General features: G+C 51.6%; 1 protein-coding gene across 1 annotated transcript in view; it reads left to right on the top strand.

The window, feature by feature from the left end:
- The window catches only part of CFDP1 (craniofacial development protein 1), a 137,174-nt gene extending 115,455 nt beyond the window's left edge, over window positions 1-21,719 (top strand). Inside the window, exons 6-7 of the mRNA XM_050922442.1 lie at window positions 7,210-7,368; window positions 20,855-21,719. Coding sequence (XP_050778399.1) covers window positions 7,210-7,368; window positions 20,855-20,945 — 250 coding nt within the window. The 3' untranslated portion in view covers window positions 20,946-21,719. The remainder of the gene's footprint in view (window positions 1-7,209; window positions 7,369-20,854) is intronic.
- Window positions 21,720-22,562: the final 843 nt, after the last annotated feature.

Raw genomic sequence — 22,562 nt, 5'->3', positions numbered from 1 at the left:
GCCTTCTGCAATTGATCAGAATTAGGGGAAAGTCTTCTCAGACAAGCTTCCTAGGTGTCTTCATCAAGAGAGCCCCCAGCTGGATTTCTCTGTAGTCGCGGTTTTGTGTGTCCACCTGCTGAAGAGTGAGCAGGGAAGAGGAAGTAGTACCTTCTGGTATCTATTTGTTCTCAGTGGTGTGGTGATATCTGTGATGTGTCACTGAGGATGTACGAGGGACAGAACATTTCCAAAGAAGACAGAGGAATTTACAGACACCCTTTCTATCCAGTTCCCACTTTAAAGGCAGGTGAAATTGTACTAAATATTGGTCCAGCAAATTACACATATGCATAGCATCCTGTTAACTCTGATCTCGCCTTTGCATCCCACTCTAGAAATAAGGAGAAGAGAAGGAGACTTAAAAAAAAAGCTGGGTCTCCCAGTTCATCTTGTCTTGTAAGCTGCTGGGGCAGTGAGCATGTTCATTGTGCGCCTTGGTCAGGACCTAGCACGTCAGCATGTAACAAATTGCAATAACTGGACACCTCTTGGCATGTGCCAACTCCTGTCTCATACCCTGTCCAACTTGCATGTAGCTGTCTGCCTAGCACCAATGAGCAGAATCAAATAATGAGATTAAGGTGATTGGAAACATCTGTCTGTATAGGTTCTTTAGCTCACGCCCGTTGCCATGGTAGCCATGTTTCTACACACCCTCGAGTTACCTCCTGTCCTACAGAATGCATGTGTGTTTATGTACATTCTCCCCTTCGTCTGTGCCGGAGCAAGGGGTTTAAAGCATTCTCACGGTTCAATGTATCAAGCTGCTGTGTGTGAATACAGCATTAGTCATTCCACTCAGTTGTGTTTAGTTCAGGGAATGCCGCCAGGGAATGCTGTGGGGGGCACTAGCCCAATATTTTGTTTGTTTCTTTTCTTCCTATTTTGTCATCTTGTGGGGTTTTTTTCCACAATTTAAACAGACATCTGATATTAGAATTGGCACTTCTGCAAGGCAAACGCACAATCATCTGCTCCAGGGTGTTCTCTCTTGCAAGCAGAGTGCCAGTAGCTGCTTCCTTTGCCCTTGTATTCCTGTGGGAAGGTTTTTTGCATGTCAGAGGCATCCAGAAAGGTACAACTGCACCCTAGAACAGTGGTCTCCAAAGTGGGGTGCGCGCACCCCAGGTGGTGCGCAAGACGATCCATTGGGGGGCACGGCAGGAGGAGTGTCACCGGGGGGGGGCGGGAGGGTGGCTGGAGGAGGGAGGGAACGAGCAAGCGAGGAAGCTGCCCCACGCCCTCTGCAAGTAGGGCCACCCGGAATGCATGGGTTTTAGGGGTCCCAGGGCCCCGGCCTGCAGCTCTAAAGCCCCTTTTGGAATGCGGCCCTGAGTCCTCCGGCCCCTGGAGGAGCAGGGGCAGCCACGCAGCCAGCGGTGGGAAAGAAGTGGCGCTTTCCCCTTCAAAGCCAGCTGGAGAGAAGTGGTGCTTTGAAGGGGAAAAACGCCGCTTCTCTCTGGCCGCTGGCTGCGGGCTGCCCCTGCTCCTCCTGAGTGCTCTGGCCTGTGCTCGCAGGGCCACATTCCAAAAGGGGCTTTAGAGCTGCAGGCCAGGGCCCCGGGGCCCTGCAGCCCCTAAAGCCCCTGTGTTCCAGGTGGCCTTGCCCGGGGGGGGCAGCTTCCCCGCTCGCTCATTCCCTTCCCACTCCGGCGGCACTCGTCCTGCCGTGCTCCCAATGGCAGCTTCCAGAATTGTGGCCATGGGCGTGGTGCCGCGCTGCGCAGAGCCACCTGCACACCCCCTGCACCAAACAGGAGCTGCCCCAGGTAAGTGCTCTGTACCCCCTGCCTGCCCCAGCCCTGAGCCTCCTCCCGCACCCCCTCCTTGAGTGCCTTCCCACACCCTAACTCCCTCTCAGACCCCGCACCCCCACCCGGAGTGCCCTCCTGCACCCTAACTCTCTCCCAGACCCACACCCCCACCCTGAGCCCCCTCCCAGACCCTACATCCCATCGTGGGCAGCGTCCCGCACCCTAACTCCCTCTCAGACCTCGCACCCCCACCCGGAGTGCCCTCCTGCACCCTAACTCTCTCCCAGACCCCACACCCCCACCCTGAGCCCCCTCCCAGACCCTACATCCCACCGTGAGCGGCGTCCCGCACCCTAACTCCCTCTCAGACCCTGCACCCCCACCCGGAGTGCCCTCCTGCACCCTAACTCTCTCCCAGACCCCACACCCCCACCCTGAGCCCCCTCCCAGACCCTACATCCCACCGTGAGCGGCGTCCCGCACCCTAACTCCCTCTCAGACCCCGCACCCGCACCCGGAGTGCCCTCCTGCACCCTAACTCTCTCCTAGACCCCACACCCCCACCCTGAGCCCCCTCCCAGACACTAACTCCCTCCCAGACCCCACACCCCCACCCTGAGCCCCCTCCCAGACACTAACTCCCTCCCAGACCCTACATCCCACCGTGAGCGGCCTCCCGCACCCTAACTCCCTCCCAGACCCCACACCCCCACCCTGAGCTCCCTCCCAGACACTACCTCCCTCCCAGACCCCACACCCTCACCCTGAGCCCCCTCCCAGACACTAACTCCCTCCCAGACTTACATCTCACCCTGAGCCCCCTCCCAGACACTAACCCTAATCCAGACCTTCAAATTGCTGCATCACAGTGTTAAACCAAGATTTTCAGAAATAATGAAATATATTCAATCACATTGCTCTCATTAAAAAATATTAACAATTTTTTGAGAGCAAAAAGATTTTTTGTACTGTTAATAAATAAAATACAATAAACATTATTTTAAAAATATTGTTTATTTCATCTTTATCTCATCCTTTTTTAATTTCTATTTTTTTATGTTTTATAATGTACATTATAAATTCGTACCGTAGTACAAGTACATAATTTATATGTACATAAATATACATATATTGGGGGTGCCTGCTCAAGAAGTTTTTACTGATAGTGGTGCGCGATCAAAAACGTGTGGAGCCCACTGCCCTGGAGACATAGGAGAGTACTGTAGCTTTGCTTAGGAATCTTTCCAGTAATGGGAATGTTAGTCTTCATGTCCCTGCTTTAAGCTGGGCTTAGAACTGAGCCATCAGCCCGGTTAGACAGCAACCAGTGACTTCCAGGATTCAATTTGCTGTGGAATTGTGTTTCTGTTTAATGATAGTGCTTGCAAGCCCCCATGGTTATCAAGATAACCTTCAAACTGGACTGAAGGTGAACTGATGCAGAGCTGTCTTCCTGAGGCAGCCCGAAACAATGGTTGCTCCATACACCTCGATGCATCATTGACTCAGTTTGACATGTCAACTCTGTCACTGCTGATCATTTAAGCCAAAACATCCAGCTGCAAACTCAAACTGCAGTCTGTGCCTTTGCAGGTACCAGAACCCAATCTGCCAAATCCTCCTCCCAAAATTCCTACAGTCTAGTTCTCTTTCGTCTGTACAGACGTCTGCAGTACTTTGACAACTGCAAAGGTAGAGACAGATGGGTTAAAAGGGAGCAGGTTCTGAGTCTCTGGCGGTAAGGGCGAGGTTGGTTATTAAGAGTAGAAGGGTGCGTGTTATGAAGTGGATAGACGCTTTTCAGCTGGGATGTATTCCTGGCAGGGATGTGACTGCCTGCTCTGGGTACCTTCCTTCAGGGTGCATTCAGCCCAGCCCCACTGACACATACATGGAGGCTGGTGGGCTCTGTGGTGAGAAGGATTATGCTGTGTGCTCCTCCCCCGGGTTTGACCGGCCCTTGGTTTCTCGTTCCTCAAGCCAGCTGAGGATGAGGGCTCAGCAGAGCCACTGTACTCCACGCCAGAGGCCAGGGTTAGCCTGGCTGTGCTCCACTGGGACACCTGGCTGGCCTGTCAAGGCAACATGAACTAGACCCTCCCACGTGGGAGGAGAATTGTAGCAATCTGGGATCTGTGTAATGAGAGGAGGAAGGGCAAAAGGAGGCCTCAGGAAGGTGCAGGGTGGGCTCCTCAGTATTGCCAGTAGCTGCATGGAACATTGAGGAGAACAAAACAATCAAGGACTGAGCAGTGTCCATCCAAGGTGAAAAGTGCCTGCTGCCGAAATGTTACCCTAGTGATGGACAAGGAGAACTGTTGGGGCAGCTCACGGACGGTGGACCAGACCAATCTGAACAGGAGTGGCCTCTAATGCACACCTGCCACAGTGAGCCTGCCCTTCACATACCGTAGCTGTCGTGCAAACACAGTCTGATCTGGATTCAGATCCCCGAGCAGCATTGCTCCCCAGTAGACCAGCCAATGTCAGGAAATGGCAGGTACTGCTGTGAGCCGTGCTTGTCTGGAGAGTCTTCTGGCTGAAGCCTGTAAAAATCCATCTTCCTGGATTTAGTCTCATAGAAACTATTGAATTATTTTTCTTCAGAAGCTTGCAAATTAGGGAAACATAAACTGTGTTAATGACCTGATAAGGACAGATTTGGATGCTTTCCCAAGGAACAGCAACGCACATGAAGCGTATGCTTGAGTTTGGGTGTTCAGTGTGGATTGGAGCAATCTCTTGCATGCACCTGCACCCCCATCCATCCCACCCCCATTGCTCTGGAAAGCAAATTGTTTCCTTTCAAGCTTTTCACAGCTGTGCAGAAATGAAGGACTGGAGAATGCTTGTAAATAAGGAGTGCAGCAGGGGTGGGGTGCTGATGATTGCAGGCTGGGTTAACATGAGCTGCATTGCCATTTCTGGCTTCGAGGATTGACTGCTTCTGATACTGAGCCTGTTGGCCTGGCTCATTCACATCATAGTGCATTTCCCAGCCCAGACTGGAGGTGGTGGGGTCACGCTGTGTGGCACTGCTTGGGTTTGACTTTCAGCTCCTTTTTGCATTGAACAGGTGGGAGTGCTCTCTGCTACATTGCCCCATGCTATGAGACTGACAGCTCAAGGTCAGTGGAGTTACGATGTGCTGACAGATCTTTAATTTGCCAAGGGAGAGAATGAGGCCTAGTGGTACAGAGCAGGGGAATGGGAATCAGGAGACCTGTTGCCTTTACGACCTAGGGCAGGTCGTTCCTTGTTTGGTGCCTTGGTTTCCCCTGGACAACGGGGATGATTTTGGTCACTAAAGTTAGTGTTTTATCCCAAGAGTCACAGATTTGTGATTTCTTGTTTTTTTCCTCACTGTTCACTGCTGTAACAACTGCTCTCCACTGGATGCTGGCAAGGGGCTGGGCCTTGCTGGACTCTGAATAACAGCTGCTGCACCCCCTCCTGTAACATACGAGGGGAAGGGAGCACCAGGAAGCATGAGAGCGAGAGAGAGCCCAGTAGAGACCGTTTCACAAACAATCCTGGATAACTCACACTTGGGATCGGATCAGAATTTCCCACAGTTGATTCAACCAGGAAGTTTTGCAGAATTTTCTAAGCCAAACCAACAGAGTAACTTTCCCTTGTTGGATAGGTGCTTTGGGTGCCTCTGCTGGTGCAGCATGGTAGACTAACAATCTCGCATCAGGAACAGATCCGGTGTGCGTGGGAAGGTGTCCTCTACTCATAACCATACACATCCGGGCTTGCTTATGTCCATCAGACACCTCTGAGATCCCAGAGATCCAGCCTGAGGCAAGAATCTAGGATCCCAGGGGGCAGAGAGTCAGAGGTGCTGATGTGTTATATGGATGAGAGCATGAGGGATGGGTTTTGCCTGGCTGACTGGGAATTCCTGATGCTTCCATCACCATATTATCCAAGCCTCTAGTGTTCTGGTGGGGGAAGGTAATATTAAGCCTATGCTAGTCTAGAGGTCTAGTGGGGAGTTCTTATTGCGGTGGCAATAGTGTATCACAAGGAGTGTAACAGGATGGCTGGCAAATCATGTGCCTGGGCTAAGCTCTCTTGCTCCATTGTAGGTGCTCCTAGTGGGGCAATTAAGAGGGCAAGGCAGCACCTCGGGGGTTATAAAAAGGGCAGGCAGGAGATAAGAGCTGCCAGAGAGACAAGACAGCTCCTGGGAAAAGACTGAAGGCAGGGAAACAGCAAGAGGGGTTTGCTGGCTGACGTCTTCAAGCCAGAGAGCCAGGACCAGAGCAGCAGCAGAGGTAGATGCTGGCTGGCTCTGAGCTGGAGGGGCCCAGAGAGAGCTGAAGGGAGGGGGAGCAGCAGAGTAGCTCACCAGCTGATGTCTCCTTGCTGGAGAGCTGACCCAGAGTAACCGTGAGAAGGCTGGAGGTGGAGGGATGCTTCCCTGGTAAAGATGCTCTCCCAGCGGAGAGGCTACAGGAGTTCCTGCAGGGGAGAGTGGGGTTGTACCCTAAAAGGAAGGGCTGGGGTGGAAGAAGATGCGTAAGGATGTAATGGAAGACCCTGGGGTATGGTGAGAACAAGGACTGCTTGAACTGGGGTGATATGGATTATACTTTGGGACTATCTGCACTATGTATTGTTAATAAACTATGTTGATGGACTAGATCTGCTTCCATGGACTTACTAGGGTCTCAAAAGGAAACTGAGGCGAAGGGCCACTTGCAGGGCTGTCACGAGGCCACAAGGGTGCATCCCGGAGGAGGTCACTGCTTTACAGGGAGCTGGCCAGCTGCTCCTTCCTAGTTATGTGATGTGCTTCCCATTTGTTATACTTACGTGGCCATCAGCCTCCTTGCTTTAGTAGCCCTGCAGAGGTGGCTACGGCTGATATGATTCATGCCACTGTGAGTGCCACTGCTGTGCAAGCCTCAAAGGGCTTCCCAGTCTCCATGCTTTTCTCTCCCCCCTGCTCCTCACAAACCAACAGACCCTGTTTTTTCATTTAGCCTTATGTATTAGAAGGGGACTCTTAAGCTCTGTGTCTGCCCCAGGTTGTGTATGGGTCTCCTGAAGCAGTGGCTAATACCATTAGCCCCTTAAAGCAGGGTATGGAGCTCCGCCCCTTCCCCCCCCACCCCCCCATCGCGGTCTTGCTGTTCACGGTGCGTTGTGAGCTTGCAGGGCAGACGCTCTTTTCACCTCAAAGAGATTCTGCCCATCAGATCTGCATGGGATGAGAGGCTCCAAGGAAATGTGGCTTGTTGGCTGGAGTGTCTCTGACGTAGGGGTTGAGCAAAGGAAACCGTTCTCCTTAGCTGGGGCCACCTGGTTCACACATAGCATTTCTCATCTCTGTTTTGATTTGAGGTGATAATGACATCTTCTTTCAGTAAATAATGAGTGTCTGCTTCGTCGTCTCTATCAGGGTGAAGAAGCCAAGTGGCATGAGCAGCCTCCTGGGAAAGATTGGCTCCAAAAAGCAGAAGATGAGCACGCTGGAGAAATCCAAACTGGACTGGGAGAACTTCAAGGAGGAGGAGGGGATCGGGGAAGATCTGGCCATCTACAACCGAGGGAAAGAAGGGTAAGACGGGGCTTTATTTAGTCGCAGTTGGGGTCTGCCAAGCACCCAGGAAACCGTCACTTCCTGCAGAGAAGTAACCAAACCCCAAAGCACTAGGCAGCTGTTGATCTCTCTCTAAGGGTCCTAGGGATAGACTGTTGAAGGATGTCTGGCTGTCCTGAGCGCTTCCACAGTCCTCGAAGCCATCAGCAGGATTTTCAGGCCCACCCTTATGGACTCTGGTTGGCATGGCTCCTGATAGGGTGGCAAATGCAGCTTGACCAGGGTCTTTGAGTAGCCAGTCCAGCAATCTACTGACAAAAGATGGTGGCCCCCTGTACTGCTTGCTTTGAAATATCCCTGGCCTCTAACATACCACTCATCCTATTAGATCTGCCCTGTTGGCCTCTCCAGCATAGACAGGTGGGTGCCAATAGAGCGGGGGATGGGGATGGCAGTTCATCAAGCAGAGCAAGGCAAAGGAGCTGTGTTGATTTACACTAAGTGTGGATCTGGCCCTCCAGCTTAAGATGCTCATTTATCAGGCTCTGGAGATGTTAGACCAGGATGCAGGACCGGTTCTAGGCACCAGCAAACCAAGCACATGCTTGGGGCGGCATTCTGGGTGGGGTTTTTTGGTTTTTTTTTGCTTTGGCAGTTGTGCTCTTCGAGGTTTTTTTGTTTTGTTTTGCTTGGGGCGGCAAAAAACCGAGAGCTGGCCCTGCCAGGATGGGGAAGAGGCTTTTGTGCAAGACCTGATGAGTCATCTCAACACAGTGAACTCCGTTAGTGCTCAGAGCTGGACTTCTCTGGGGAAAAGCCCACCTGAGGAAGGCTTACAGTTCAGATGGCATATGTCAGCATCACCAGGAGTGACAGATGTCTGCAAGCAAGGCTGTGCCAGAGCCCTCTGCTCTCTGATGGGCTCCGCTCCCCAGAATGGGTAGATGATGAGCAGTGCCAGTTTCCTCCATACAAAGTCCCACCAGCGTCCCTTAGCTTGGCTTTGCAGGGTCTTGCCTTCAAGAGGTTAGAGAGGGAAGTTGAATCTCCATGCTCATCAGCCTTTGAGATCTCTGTAGCTACCTCTAGTGGTGCCAGTTGCTTAAAATGGTTATGTCCATGTGGTGGACACTTTTTTACCAGGAACTGGACTAACAAGCCACCTGAGAATTCATTTCACATGGACAACTGAGCAGCCATCAGGACTTTAGGCTGCTATTGATCTGGGCTGTATTCAAACCAGTGGCATAAAATGAAAGGCTCTGCAACCTTCTATCAACCCTTAGACATTCTTCTTACCTGGAAATGCATCCTTGTTGTATGTCGATGCAGCGTCACTGCAGTCAATGGAACTGAGCTACATCTGCTTATGTCCGGGCTGATCAGGGCCCCTGCAGTTTCAGTATCACTGCATTAAATATACTAATTTAGCAGCATGGGGACAAAGAATCTTATAGGAAATCATGAAGATCCTTCAGCCTCTTTAATTGCTTGGTTCTAGCCTTGCTTATTAACTGCCCAAGCAGATCTCAGGTCCACTGAGCTATCAGCAGGTGGCTTTGTCATTACACAGAAGAGAAACATGGTGCCATGAAAACACGAGACTTCTTCTTTAAAAAAATTTGATACTAGTCAAATGCATAACAGCAGGGGGTCTCCAGAGAACCGGCTCACCTTTAATCACGTTCACCTCCAAGCACATAAGTGAGCCAAAGCTACTAGTAAATGATGGGGGGCGGGGGGTAAGGTGGTGAAACTGCAGCTGTTAGCCTGGGATCACGAGATCACACAAACACCATTTTCATTGGCTGCTTTTGCAACCCGGCTATTTTGTATGAGCCACTTTTTCTTTTACTATCCTCTCCCTCCCCTCAGATATTTGTCAAGTGGCTTTTGTCCACAATTCAGTGGGTAGTAATTGACACGTCTCATTATAAAAATCCAAACAAGAACTATTAGGATGAGGAATGGTGCCTGTTCCTGGTGCCTGCCTGGTGCTGGTGAACCGTGCTTCATGTGTCTTTTACGAATCTTTCTGCTGCCATTTGTCACATGGGCAGGCTCTGCAGATCTCATTGTGTAACTGAAGATGGGTTCCACCTGATTAGGAAAGCAGCCAGTCACCCATGGCAAGCCAAGGCTCAGATTGTTAAGCACCAGGCAAACCCGAGACGCTATAGAAATAGTAATCGTATGTCTTATGGCCAGGGGGAAGAAATTGTTCATTTAAAAAAAAATAACCTTGCCAAAGTCACTGTTCACATCTCAGGGCGGCGCCTCAGGCCTTCGCTTGCTTTCTCAAGCTGTTAGAAGTTGCTCCATCAGCATTCTTGTTCTGGCTGAGTGGTGGAATTGCAGTTTCCTTCCTTTCGTAACACCGTTCATTCTGCCCTCTGCAGCATGGCCTGCTGTAATCCCAAAACTAAAGGGGACAAGTGGTACCCTCTGGCTACGTCTAACTTGCCCAAGTCTCTTTCTGCCCCTCGTCATCAATTTTCAATCCACGGGTTTATTTTTCATCAGCAATGGAATCTGGGTTTGTGTTCAACCCAAATTCTGTCAGATCCTCAGGGCCTGTCCTGCTTTTGAAAAGGAGACGTTGAGACAGGGGGTGGGGGAAGAGACATCCCTTTGGCTGTAAATCTGTCGCTCTATCATATTTTATAAACTTGAATGTGTGGCACAGCTTCTTAACTGTGCCGTGTTATGTAGGGCAACCCCAGTGGGGGATCTGCACTAGATCTCTCCTCCTCTCCTTGTCTCAGGCAAACTGGGGCTGTCACACTGTGTGATTGCAAATGACTGGCAGGGGACCCAAAGTGCCAATAAAATCCTCCCAAAGGGAACTATCAGCTCTCCTCATTAGCAGAGACATCTTTTACAGCAAGTGTACCTTCATCTGACACAGCTCATGGTTACCCCACTTCCATTATTGCAGGTTATTTATAGCGAATAATGAATTGGGCAATGTAGGTTATTTAAAAAAAAAAAACAAAACCGTTCCCTAGCATGAGTAATTCCGTGTCACTGTCAGTTTCCGACGCTATATCTCATTGTATTCCTGCTCTGAGGTCTTTGCCCAACTTGCACTGTGGCAGCTGTTAGTTCCTGTAGTTTCTTGTTTTGCATGCATATGCTCCGAAAAGCGGCTGTGGACAAATGGGTGTGTGGGGTTCCGTGTTCATCTCTCAGAGACGCCAGACATGCTCCGTTTACAGGCAATGTGTTGGCTTTTTTTTTCCTCCCATTGCTACCAGCCATGCAAACTTAGGCCGGAATTGGAGTCAAGCTGGGCTGACTTTCCCAAAGGGTTCTCGGGCCCACTGCTGCGCTGAGTGACCCGTGCACAGCCCCATAGCTTTCATTAGGTGTTTACGGGTGCGACTGTTTGGACTGTCCTAATCAATCCTGCTGCTGCACAAGAAGGAATAGGCTAATATGAGGGGGAAAGGAGTCCAGGAGAGCTGGCTGTATTTTAAAGAATCCTTATTGAGGACACAGGAACAAACCATCCTGGTGTGCAGAAAGAATAACAAATATGGCAGACAACCAGCTTGGCTAAACCGTGAAATCTTTGGTGAACTTAAACACAAAAAGGAAGCTTACAAGAAGTGGAAACTTGGACAGATGACTAGGGAGAAGTATAAAAATATTGCTCGAGCATGCAGGGTTGTAATCAGGAAGGCCAAAACAGAAGTGGAGTTGCAGCCAGCAAGGGGTGTGAAGGGTAACAGGAAGGGTTTCTACAGGTATGTTAGCAACAAGGAAAAGGTCAGGGAAAATGTGGGACGCTTACTGAATGGAGGAGGCAACACAGTGACAGATGATGTGGAAAAAGCTGAAGTACTCAATGCTTTTTTTGTACTTGGTCTTCACAGACAAGGTCAGCTCCCAGACTGCTGCACTGGGCAACACAGTATGAGGAGGAGGTGAGCAGCCCTCAGTGTTGAAAGAACAGGTTAAGGACTATTTCGAAAAGCTGGACGTGCACAAGTCCATGGGTCCAGATCTAATGCATCCAAGGGTGCTGAGGGAGTTGGCTGATGTGATTGCAGAGCCATTAGCCATTATCTTTGAAAACTCATGGCGATCAGGGGAGGTCCTGGACAATTGGAAAAAGGCAGATGTAGTGCCCATCTTTGAAAAAGGGAAGAAAGAGAACCCGGGGAAGTACAAACCGGTCAGCCTCACCTCAGTCCCTGGAACAATCATGGAGCAGGTCCTCAGGGAATCCATTCTGAAGCACTTGGAGGAGAGAAAGGTGATCAGGAACAGTCAACATGGATTCACCAAGGGCAAGTCATGCCTGACTAACCTAATTGCCTTCTCTGATGAGATAACTGGCTCTGTGGATGAGAGGAAAGCAGTGGATGTGATATATCTTGACTTTAGCAAAGCTTTTGATTTGGTCTCCCGCAGTATTCTTGCCAGCAAAAAATATGGATTGGATGAATGGACTATAAGGTGGATAGAAAGCTGGCTAGGTTGTCCGGCTCAGCAAGTAGTGATCAACGGCTCCATGTCTAGCTGGCAGCTGGTATCAGGCAGAGTGCCCCAGGGGTCATTTTGGTTTTGTTCAACATCTTTATTAATGATGATGGGATGAACTGCACCCTCAGCAAGTTTGCAGATGACACTAAGCTGTGGGGAGAGGTAGATACACTGGAGGATAGGGATAGAGTCCAAAGTGACCTGGACAAATTAGAGGTTTGGGCCGAAAGAAATCTGATAAGGTTCAACAAGGACAAATGCAGAGTCCTGCACTTAGGAAGGAAGAATCCCATGGACCGCTACAAGTTGGGGACTGACTGGCTTAGCAGCAGTTCTGCAGAAAAGGACCTGGGGATTACAGTGGACGAGAAGCTGGATATGAGTCAGTAGTGTGCCTTTGTTGCCAAGAAGGCCAGCGGCATATTGGGCTGCATTAATAGAAGCATTGCCAGCAGATCAAGGGAAGTGATTATTCCGTTCTATTCGGCACTGGTGAGGCCACCTCTGGAGTATTGCGTCTAGTTTTGAGCCCCCCACTACAGAAAGGATGTGGACAAATTGGAGAGAGTCTAGTGGAGGGTATCAAAAATGATTAGGGGGCTGGGGCACATGACTTATGAGGAGAGGCTGAGGGAACTGGGCTTGTTTAGTTTGCAGAAGAGACGAGTGAGGGGGGATTTGATAGCAGCCTTCATCTACCTGAAGGGGGGGGTCCAAAGAGGATGGAGCTCAGCTGTTCTCAGTGGTGACAGATGACAGAACAAGGAACAATGGTCTCAAGTTGCAGTGGGGGAGGTCTAGGATGGATATTAGGAAACATTATTTCACTAGGAGGGTGGTGAAGCACTGGAATGGGTTACCTAGGGAGGTGGTGGAATCTCCATCCTTAGAGGTTTTTAAGACCCGGCTTGACAGAGCCCTGGCTGGGATGATTTAGTTCAGGGGTTCTCAAACTGGGGGTCAGGAACCCTCAGAGGGTTGCAAGGTTATTACATGGTGGGTCGCAAGCTGTCAGCCTCCACCCCAAACCCCACATTGCCTCCACCATTTATAATATATTAAATATATTAAATATATTTATAAATTATTATACCATTTATAATATATTAAATATATTAAATATATTAAAAAGTGTTTTTAATTTGTAAAGGGAGGTCGCACACAGAGACTTGCTATGTGAAAGGGGTCACCACTACAAAAGTTTGAGAACCACTGATTTAGTTGGGGTTGGTCCTGCTTTGAGGAGGGGGTTGGACTAGATGACCTTGTGAGGTCTCTTCCAACCCTAATCTGTGATTCAATTATTCCAGCTCCGGGAACATCTACACTGCAAACTCTCACCCCACCCCAACTGACTCGGGCTTATGCTGCTGGGCTAAAAATCACTGTGTAGCCGTTCCTGCTCGGTCTCTGAGACCCACCTCCCCTTGCCAGGTTTCAGAACCCAGGCCCCAGTCTGTGCAGGAACATCTACACTGCTGTTTTTAACCCAGTAGCATGAGCCTGGCATACTGGAGTCAGTTGACCTAGGCGCTGAGACTTGCTTACCCTCTTTAGCTGCCATGGCTCTTGAGAGGCAGGGACAGATCTGCGGAGTGATTTCACCAGTCCCTTCGCAAGGTAGAGCCCCCGTCTAAGGGCCTCGCCTTTGCATATGTCTGCATGGCAGCTGGAAGGTGTCATTCCGCCCTAGGTGAACATACACAGATTAACACTGCTCAAGCTAGCACCTAAAAACAGCGTGGCTGCAGCGGTACAGACAGGGGCTTCAACTAACGTATGAATAGCCAGATTGGGTCAGACCAACGGTCCATCTAGCCCAGTCTCCTGTCTTCCCACAGTGGCCAATGCCAGGTACCCCAGAGGGAATGAACAGAACAGGTAAAATCATCAAGTGATCCATCCCCTGTCGCCCATTCCCAGCTTCTGGAAAACAGAGGCTAGGGACACCATCCCTGCCCCTCCTGGTTAATAGCCATTGATGGACCTACCCTATATGAACATATCTAGTTCTTTTTTGGACCCTGTTATAATCTTGGCCTGCACAACATCCTCTGGCAAAGAGTTCCACAGGTGGACTGTGTGTTGTGTGAAGAAATCCTTCCTTTTGTTGTTTTAAACCTGCTGCCTATTAATTTCATTTGGTGGCCCCTAGTTCTGCATAGAATATCAGGGTTGGAAGGGACCTCAGGAGGTCATCTAGTCCAACCCCCTGCGCAAAGCAGGACCAATCCCCAACTAAATCATCCCAGCCAGGGCTTTGTCAAGCCTGACATTAAAAACCTCTAAGGACGGGGATTCCACCACCTCCCTAGGTAACCCATTCCAGTGCTTCATCACCCTCCTAGTGAAAAAGTTTTTCCTAATATCCGACTTAAACCTCCCCCACTGCAACTTGAGACCATTACTCCTTGTTCTGTCATCTGCCACCATTGAGAACAGTCTAGATCCATCCTCTTTGGAACCCTCTTTCAGGTAATTGAAAGCAGCTATCAAATCCCCCCTCACTCTTCTCTTCTGCAGACTAAACAATCCCAGTTCCCTCAGCCCCTTCTCAGAAGTCGTGTGCTCGAGCCCCCTAATCATTTTTGTTGCCCTCCACTGGACTCTTTCCAATTTTTCCACATTCTTCTTGTAGTGTGGGGCCCAGAACTGGACACTGTACTCCAGATGAGGCCTCACTAATGCCAAATAGAGGGGAATTATCATGTCCCTCGATCTGCTGGCCATGCCCCTACTTATACAGCCCAAAATGCCGTTAGCCTTCTTGGCAACAAGGGCACACTGTTGACTCTTATCCAGCTTCTCGTCCACTGTAACCCCTAGGTCCTTGCTGCAGAACTGCTGCCTAGCCATTCAGTCCCTAGTCTGTAACAGTGAATGGGATTCTTCCGTCCTTAGTGCAGGACTCTACACTTGTCCTCGTTGAACCTCATCAAATTTCTTTTGACCCAATCCTCTAATTTGTCTAGGTCCCTCATTCTTGTGTTATGTGAAAGAATAAATAACACCTCTTTGTTCACTTTCTCTACACCAGTCATGATTTTATAGACCTCTAGCATATCCCTGCTTAGTTTCTCTTTCCTCATATGGAAGCTGTTCCAGTCCCCTAAACATTTTTGTTGCCCTTCTCTGTATCTTTTCCAATTCCAGTATATCTTTTTTGAGACAGGGTGAGCAGAACCACGCACAGTATTCCAGATGAGGGCGTACCATGGATTTATACAGCGGCAATATGATATTTTCTGTTTTCTTATCTATCCCTTTCCTAATGGCTCCTAACATTCTGTTAGCTTTTTTCGACTGCCACTACACACATTGAGTGGATGTTTTCAGAGAACTGTCCACAATGACGCCAAGGTCTCTTTCTTGAGTGGTAACAGCTAATTTAGAGCCCATCATGTTATATGTATAGTTGGAATGATGTTTTCCAATGTGCACTACTTTGCATTTATCAACGTTGAATTTCATCTGCCATTTTGTTGCCCATCACTCAGTTTAGTGAGCTCCCTTTGTGACTCCTCTCAGGCTGCTTTGGTTATAACTAGCTGCCCGAGTATGTGCCTAGGATCTTGACTGGGGTTGTACTGCAGCAGCTAGTCCTGTGGCCAAACTGCTGTTTTTAGGGGCTAGCCCAGGGAGAGCTAGCACATCTATCTACCCATGCTGGGAATTATCTCTCCCCGCTGCTGCATAGACATAGCTTTTGTGGCACAAAATGATGTTCCTTCATTGTGATTCTTGTAAGGAGTTACCTCCACAAGCTACGTTTGGGATCTGATAACGACAAGAGAAGACCGGAGCTGTCCTACATTCAGGAGGGACGGCATCATTCTGTCCCTGGTACTGATTCTCTAATCCATGCATGCCTGGACTGTAAGCAGGCTGACAGGTGAGTGTGTGCGAAATCAACGCCACACTCTTATTAGCACCTGCCATCAGCCAACGTGAGTACAGACCGAGCCGTCAGTCATCCGTTCCTGTGCAGCATTCTGAAAAGGCACTTCCCCACGCCCCAGTGCCCACCAGCAGTGAGCCTGGCTGGGCTGGGCAGTGTTTCATACAGGGTGATGCTGATGTCATCCAGCGTGGAGCTGGCCAGCAGTTGTGATGTGCTCTGCACCTGGGTTCTGTTTTCAATCTGAATCTTGGCCCCTGGGTGGGAGGGACTTGGCACATTGCTGAGCCTTAGCCTAGCAGTGAGCTAACAGCAGCCATGCTGGCTGACTCTAAAGGGAGTCCCCACCAGTCCTCCCAGGCTGGAAGGATGATTCCCATGCTGCAAGTCTGTCGTTGGGCTGCAAGCTGCCTGGGGTAGGGACTATTTTCCTGTGTCTACACAGTGAGCCACTGATCCATGAATGGAGTGTAGATGTGCTCCCCTAGTATCAATTGCAATACTGAGGGAGAGGTGAATCGCCAGACTTTATGGGAACCATGTTCACCAAGACAGGGTACGTCTGCGCTGCGCACAAAGGCTGGGCTCTGACTCTGGTTTGAGACCAGGCCCCCTTTCGGGACACCCTCAGATCAGTCTTATTCGGGTCAGCACTCACTCAGGACCAGGGTCCCAGGACGCCACTGGCGGGTCAGTCAGAGCCCCGTCATTCTGCAGTGTCAGAAGGTGCTGCATGGAGTCAGAGGGTGCTGCATGGATGTGTTAGTGTGGCTGTGAGAACTGGGCCCAAGTTTACAATGCAGTGTGGATGCTCAGTTGCAGGGTTGCAAACAATGAGTCCACAAGCCCGGGTCCCACTGGTTTACACTGCCGTGTAGACATACCTGAACCGTCCCCATTGCTGCCTGAAGGTTACCAGAGAGATGAGACTCTCAGTGACATTGTGATGAAACCCAGTCAGAAAAGCAGCAGGGGTCAGATGAAGCCACATCCCTAACTCTGTCTCCTCCCCACTCTAAGTGACCCTGGTTTTACTTTCTCTCAAAATGCCAGATTCTTTCCTGTGCCCCTCGGCATTGCAGTATCCAGGCTTCTCCCAGGAATAATTAATAACCCCCAGCTTTTATCGAGCGCTATTCACCAGCGGATTGCAAAGTGCTTTGCAAAGGAGGTCAGTGCCATCAGCCCCACAAGCACCAACGGATTTCTCCTCCCCACAGCTCTGCGAGGAAGGGAGGTGCTCTTATTCCCAGTGTGGAGATGGGAAACTGAGGCACAGAGAAAGCAAAGGTTGAACTCGCATCTCTTTAGTCCAGCGCATCGCCTTAACCAAAGCCCTGTTGTGCTTCCTGTGTCAGTGCAGGTTGCATTTCATCATTTCTTGTGCCCTTGTTGTGACCCCCATTCGGCACCCCTGAACCTACCCCCTTGCCAGGAGCAGCCTGGCTTCATCGCTCATGGGGCTGGTGGTGAGGGCTGCCTGCCATTCACACATCTCCGTTGAGTAGAGGGGTGAATGCTGAACAACCCAAAAACTCCCCATCCCAAGAGGGGTGAGTCCTCGAGGATCTCTGAGGCCGGGCGGAGAGCACTGTCCCAGCGTGTGGCCAGGCCGGTGTCTGTGAAATGTAGCAAATAGGCATTTCCACGTTTCCCTTGGAGCTGTTTTTCATTGGTACCCCGGTGAAGGCTGGACTTCCAAGGGCTCCTAGCAACATGCACAAACTGCTGCTGTGACTTGTCCTGTCACTCGAAGCTCTCTACAAAACCTCATGTGGCCTCAGTGCCTCCGCGGCCATGTTCTCTGGAGCTCTCCTGAGCTTCTCCCCGCAGCCCAGGGCAGAGTGAATAAGATAGAAGATAATCTCCAGCAAACCTCCCATGCTGCAGGTGAGCGGGTTAATCAGTCTGGGGGAGGGGGAAGCTCCCAGCATCCTTTGTGCTCTGCATTTTGTTATGCTTCAGTTTGTTATCATGTGGCCCCTGCTGAGATGGGGACCTCCTTGGCCTGGTGGCAGGTACAGTCGTGGAGCAGACGTTGTTGAGGTAGGGCACTGGAGCTGGAGACCTCGGTTCAGTGCCTAGTTCGGCCACCGCCTCTCTGTAACCTGGGGCAAGGCTACCTGGGCCTCCCTAGCTGTGAATAGGGCTAGCGCTGCCCTGCTGGGAGGTGCTCAGATACGCCAGGCTGGATCCACAGCTAGGCTTACAACTAACCAGGCCAGCTGAGAAAGCCAGGGAGAAAGGCAGCAGGGTTCGCCCCGTTCATTTCCCACACATATTAGAGGACGGGGAAGGGGATGCAGATGAGAGCGAGGAGCCTGTTGGAGAACGCAGATCTGGACAATCCCAGCCGATGCCTCTCATTGAACTGCCAAGCCAGGCCGACCAAGCGCTTCATTGTGGACTGACACGTTCCCCTGGGGGGTTTGCACATCACAGGAGGTGGAGCTGGCTGGGTACATGACCAGGACCTAGGATGCTCTGAGTGTGAATCCTCACTCTTGCGGGACATTGCTCTGTATCCATTACCCCATGGCAGCAAGGGGTAACCTGAACCCCACCTCACAGGGAGGTTGGGAGGGGTAGTTAATTCATGTCTGAGCCGGAAGACCTCACTGCCACCAGAATTTCCAGGCACAAGGGCCTCATGTTAGGCACTTGAATAGAGCTGATTTTCCAGAGGTGGTTTAGGGGAGGTGAAGCCCCCTGAGCTGCCTCTGCAAATGTGGCCCTCATCCAGGTGTCTCAGTGCAGACGCCAGCATACCACGCTGACCCCCAGGCATGCCCGTGTTGGGGTGTGGACACCAGTGGGGGTGCTTGCTCTAGAAGTGCCTCTAGTTTCTGTCCACATCCAGGTAACTCTTGGCCCCCATGGACCTCCCTCACAAACCATGGCTGGCCCGTTCAGTGACTGGCAGTGCTGTTCAGCTCTCAGGTGAGAGGGTGCATGCCAGAGCCACGGGCAGCAGTCAGGGGAGAGTCTGACAAGCTCCTAGAATTGCATTGGGCCTGCCCCGACCTCGGCTCGCTCAGCTCTGTGCCATGTGGTCTGTAACCCCACGGCTGGTACCGTTCCTGCCCCAGGGCCAGCCTGACTCAGCAGAAGTTCTCGCAGCCACTGCAGCAACATTCTTCCTGCCTACTGGAGCGTTCACAGGCACTTAATGCACTAGGGCCTCAACCTCTCTCTTCAGTTGGGGAGAGCCCAGCGCAGGAGCAGTTAAGCTCTGTCAGGGCAAAAGGCTCACTCTCAGGTGCCCCTGGTTTTCCTTTGCTCTGAGCCCTCCCAGCTTCGCCCCATAGAATTGTTTGCTGTGATTGGAGGGTCGTTCTCTGGGAAGTGAAGGGCTAGTGCCATTGGCATAGGGTGGGGACGGTGCCCAGGAGCTCTTTTGCAAGTTTTTCCACACTCCATTGCTGTGCACCCCTGTTCATAGTCGCAGCACCCGGTGTGGGTGCCTACCCCACGCAGCGAGCTGTGCCATGCGCCTCACCTCTGATTCACAGTCCCGTCCCCTGCTAGGCCAGACCAGGCCTTGGCTAAGCAGACACTGCAAGGAGGATCAAACTGAGTGGCAACTTGTGACTGGTGAGAAACAGGAACTTGTGCGAAGCAACCCAACTACTGGGCACTTGTGAACTGAAGCAGGCTCTGCGGGCAGGTCCCCCCAGGAGAGCGACCAGTACTAGCACGCTGGGCCACTGCTCCTCGGCAGCATTCCCCCCGAGCTGACCCGCGTCTGTCATCATGAGATGGCGCAGGGTAGGACCATGTCGGACAGTACTTCTGTCTTTGGGGCAGGGCTGCAAGGGGCAAAGACACATCCCTTAATGTGCAGGCGTGGTGGCAGGCCAGATAGCACTGCGTTTGGAGGACGCTGCTCACCAAACCTTCTGAGTGGGACAGTTTGAGGCTGGCCAGTCACTGCCAGAGGGGAGAGAAATGTGTTATCGCAGCTTGTGAAAGGGGGCTGCAAGCCAGGAATCCCTGCAGTTTGAAAGCAGGCACAGCCGGGGCAGCGGCAGAGCGAGCTTCCCACCCCCAGTCCTCTGCCGACGCGCCACCTCCTGTCCTGGAGCGTCCATCCTAGAGGCAAGTGAATGGTTCTGTAGCCGATTTAGTCCCTGCCTTCACTGCCACCCAGGATGTCAGCTGTGCGGCTCAGCTTGCTGGCCAGCTGCCCTGGGAAGAGGACTGACAGAGCCAGCTCAGCCAGCTAATAGCTTCTAAACCAGGTGGAGTCTTGGGATATTTGTCCCCTCACTGCCCTGGGGCTGGCTCAGCTGCAGCCTTCGCCACTGCTTTGGAGCTGGACTTTCTGTAGGTGGTTAGCACTCTCTGCCTGCTGTGTGTGCCAAGCATACCTGGGGTGGCAATGAGAGAGGACCCGAGCAAACCCACTCCTCTGGGGCCTGGGGCTTGGGCATGTCTTGGCATCCCCATGCTGAGTGCAGTGACCTTGTGCTGAGCGCTGAACATGTTCCATGGTGGAGCAAAAGGCAAACGAGCATGATGAGTCAACTACAGCTCCCGTTTTGCTGTGGCAATAGGTTAATGAGTAGCACGGAGCCCAGGCTAGCTGGAGTACGGTTTGTGGCAGAGGGTATTATAATACAGTTGTAGCTCATTAACAAATGGCAAAGTGTCTCTGCCCGACAGTGTTCTCAGGCACTTCTGTGAGAGCTTGGGGAGATGGGGAAATAATCTTGGGGGGTGGGGGTAGGGAACTAGGTTGGTGGACTGGGGTCCGTTACCTGCTCAGCCACCGATTGCCTGGCCAACCTTGGGCAAGTCACTTAGTCTGGCTGTGCTTGAGTTCCCCTCTGTACAATGGGGAGAATAGCGCTGCCCTGCCTCCCGGGGAGGTGAGGAGGGAATGCGAGGTGCTCATTAATGGAGGCTGGGTAAAGACAGAGACAGTCGTGTAGCATACACTGCTTGCCCCCAGCTGCTCGCTTTGGCTGCTTGGGGACATGTGAAAGTTGCTCTGGGATGCTCCCAGGACTTTTCAGTCAAGGCAGCATTCCACACTACAGGCTCCAGGCCTGGCATCCCTCCAGGGCAAGTCTGTGCTGACCCTGCTTCTCTCGGCCTCCCTCTCCCCTGCAGGTACATTGACAGGAAAGCATTTCTGGAGCGTGTGGATCACAGGCAGTTTGAAATCGAGCGTGACATCCGACTGAGCAAGACCAAGCCGTGAGACTGGCACAAGGGCATCCCGCTCCTCCCTGCATGGCCAAGAACTGGCCAGTGGCTGGCAGCTGCTGAAAATAAGAGACAGAAACAGTTTTTCTCTCCAAGACTCAACCTGTATGTCCTGCAGGGTTTTTCCTTTTACTGTAAAGGCAGGGAGGGGGTTTGTCAGCAGGTGGGGGCACTTTGGGGGTAGTATTGCCTAGCCGATGGCAGTAGCATGTCTCCACTGGCATGATCCCAGTGGGCGCACTCTGAGCGCCAGTCCCCACGAAAGCCCAGGGCAGTGTCCCTCTCCCAGCCCTTTATGCTGCTGGCAGTGGGAGGAATCAGATGGAGCAGGCAGGAGCTGCCCACTTCCTGCCTAAAGATAAGGCCTTGCCCTGCCTGTTGATGGTCTCGGGGCACCAGCGCTTGGCAGCCTGGGAAAGCGGACGAGGGGATCAAGGTTCACCCCACATACTGAGCACAAACTGGACTCCTGCTGACCCCCCAGCAGTTTTGCTGTCGAAGCCTTTTTTTGAGGATGCTGTGGAATTTGGATTGTAGCCCTTCGCTCCACTCTTCCTGTGGAGCCAGCTGGGTCCCAGCCCCTCCGTGCTGGGACTTCCCCCACACGACTCTGGCTCATCTGGGTGTTTTGGTGATTTTATTTTTTTAATACATGAAAACCTCCCTCTGTCTGGTTTCCATTCAGTCTCCCCAGGAAGGTGAGAGCAACAGCAGGTGGGGGAGGGCTCACGTCCAGCCGGTCATACTAATAAAGGATTCAATCCCTGCATTGTCGTGTGCTTAGTGTGTCTCATCATTTCTGTCCCAGGCTGGGCACTCTATACGCTTAGGGAGATGCAGTCTCTGCCCCAAGCAGCTTACAACAGAAGCAGGTAAGGCAGTCACCATTGCAGGGGTGCGGAGCCGGTGAAAGGTGCAGCAAGGAGTCTGGGGCAGAACCGGAAAGTGAACCCAGTTCTGCTCCACCGTAAGATCAGCAGGATGCTGTCTGCACACATGGGACTCTAATATTGAGGGGAAGGATGGCTCAGTGGTTACAGTGTTAACCTAGAGTTCGGGGGACCAGGGTTGGGTTCTCTGTTCTGCTACAGCCTTCCTGTGTGCCCTGGAGCATGTCACTGAGGGTATGTCTACACTGCGCTGTAAACCCAGGTTGTGGGACCTGGGCTTCTGGACTTGATGTGTCCAAGTCTGAGCATGAGCATCCCCACTGCACTGTAAACGTGGGTTTACAGCTGCGCTAACGTCTGCACTGCGCAGACCTTCTGACTCAGGTGTGTGCCTTGAGCTGCATCCACACTGCAAAATGACAGGGCTTGGACCTGGGTCACAGCAGGATGTGGGCTCAGACCCACCCCCCTAGCGCTGGTCCTGCTGCTTGCTGCCCCCCGTCAGATGGATTTGTGCGTGGATGGAAGGTGCGGCTTGTGCTTAAACCCATGACAGAGCCCTGTGTAGACATACCCTTAGTCTCTCTGTGCCTTGGTTTCCCATCCAAAGAACAGCAATGACAGCACTGCCCTACCTCACACAGGGAGGTGTGAGGTGTTCGGCTACTGCGTAAGGGGGCCCAGCTAAGTACCTCAGCTAGATTTCTAGGCTCTTTCCTGTT

Source organism: Gopherus flavomarginatus, chromosome 14 (assembly GCF_025201925.1).
Source record: "Gopherus flavomarginatus isolate rGopFla2 chromosome 14, rGopFla2.mat.asm, whole genome shotgun sequence".
Classification (NCBI taxonomy): domain Eukaryota; kingdom Metazoa; phylum Chordata; order Testudines; family Testudinidae; genus Gopherus; species Gopherus flavomarginatus.
Note: the sequence above shows the minus strand (reverse complement) of the source record. Positions and strands in the feature narration are given on the sequence as shown.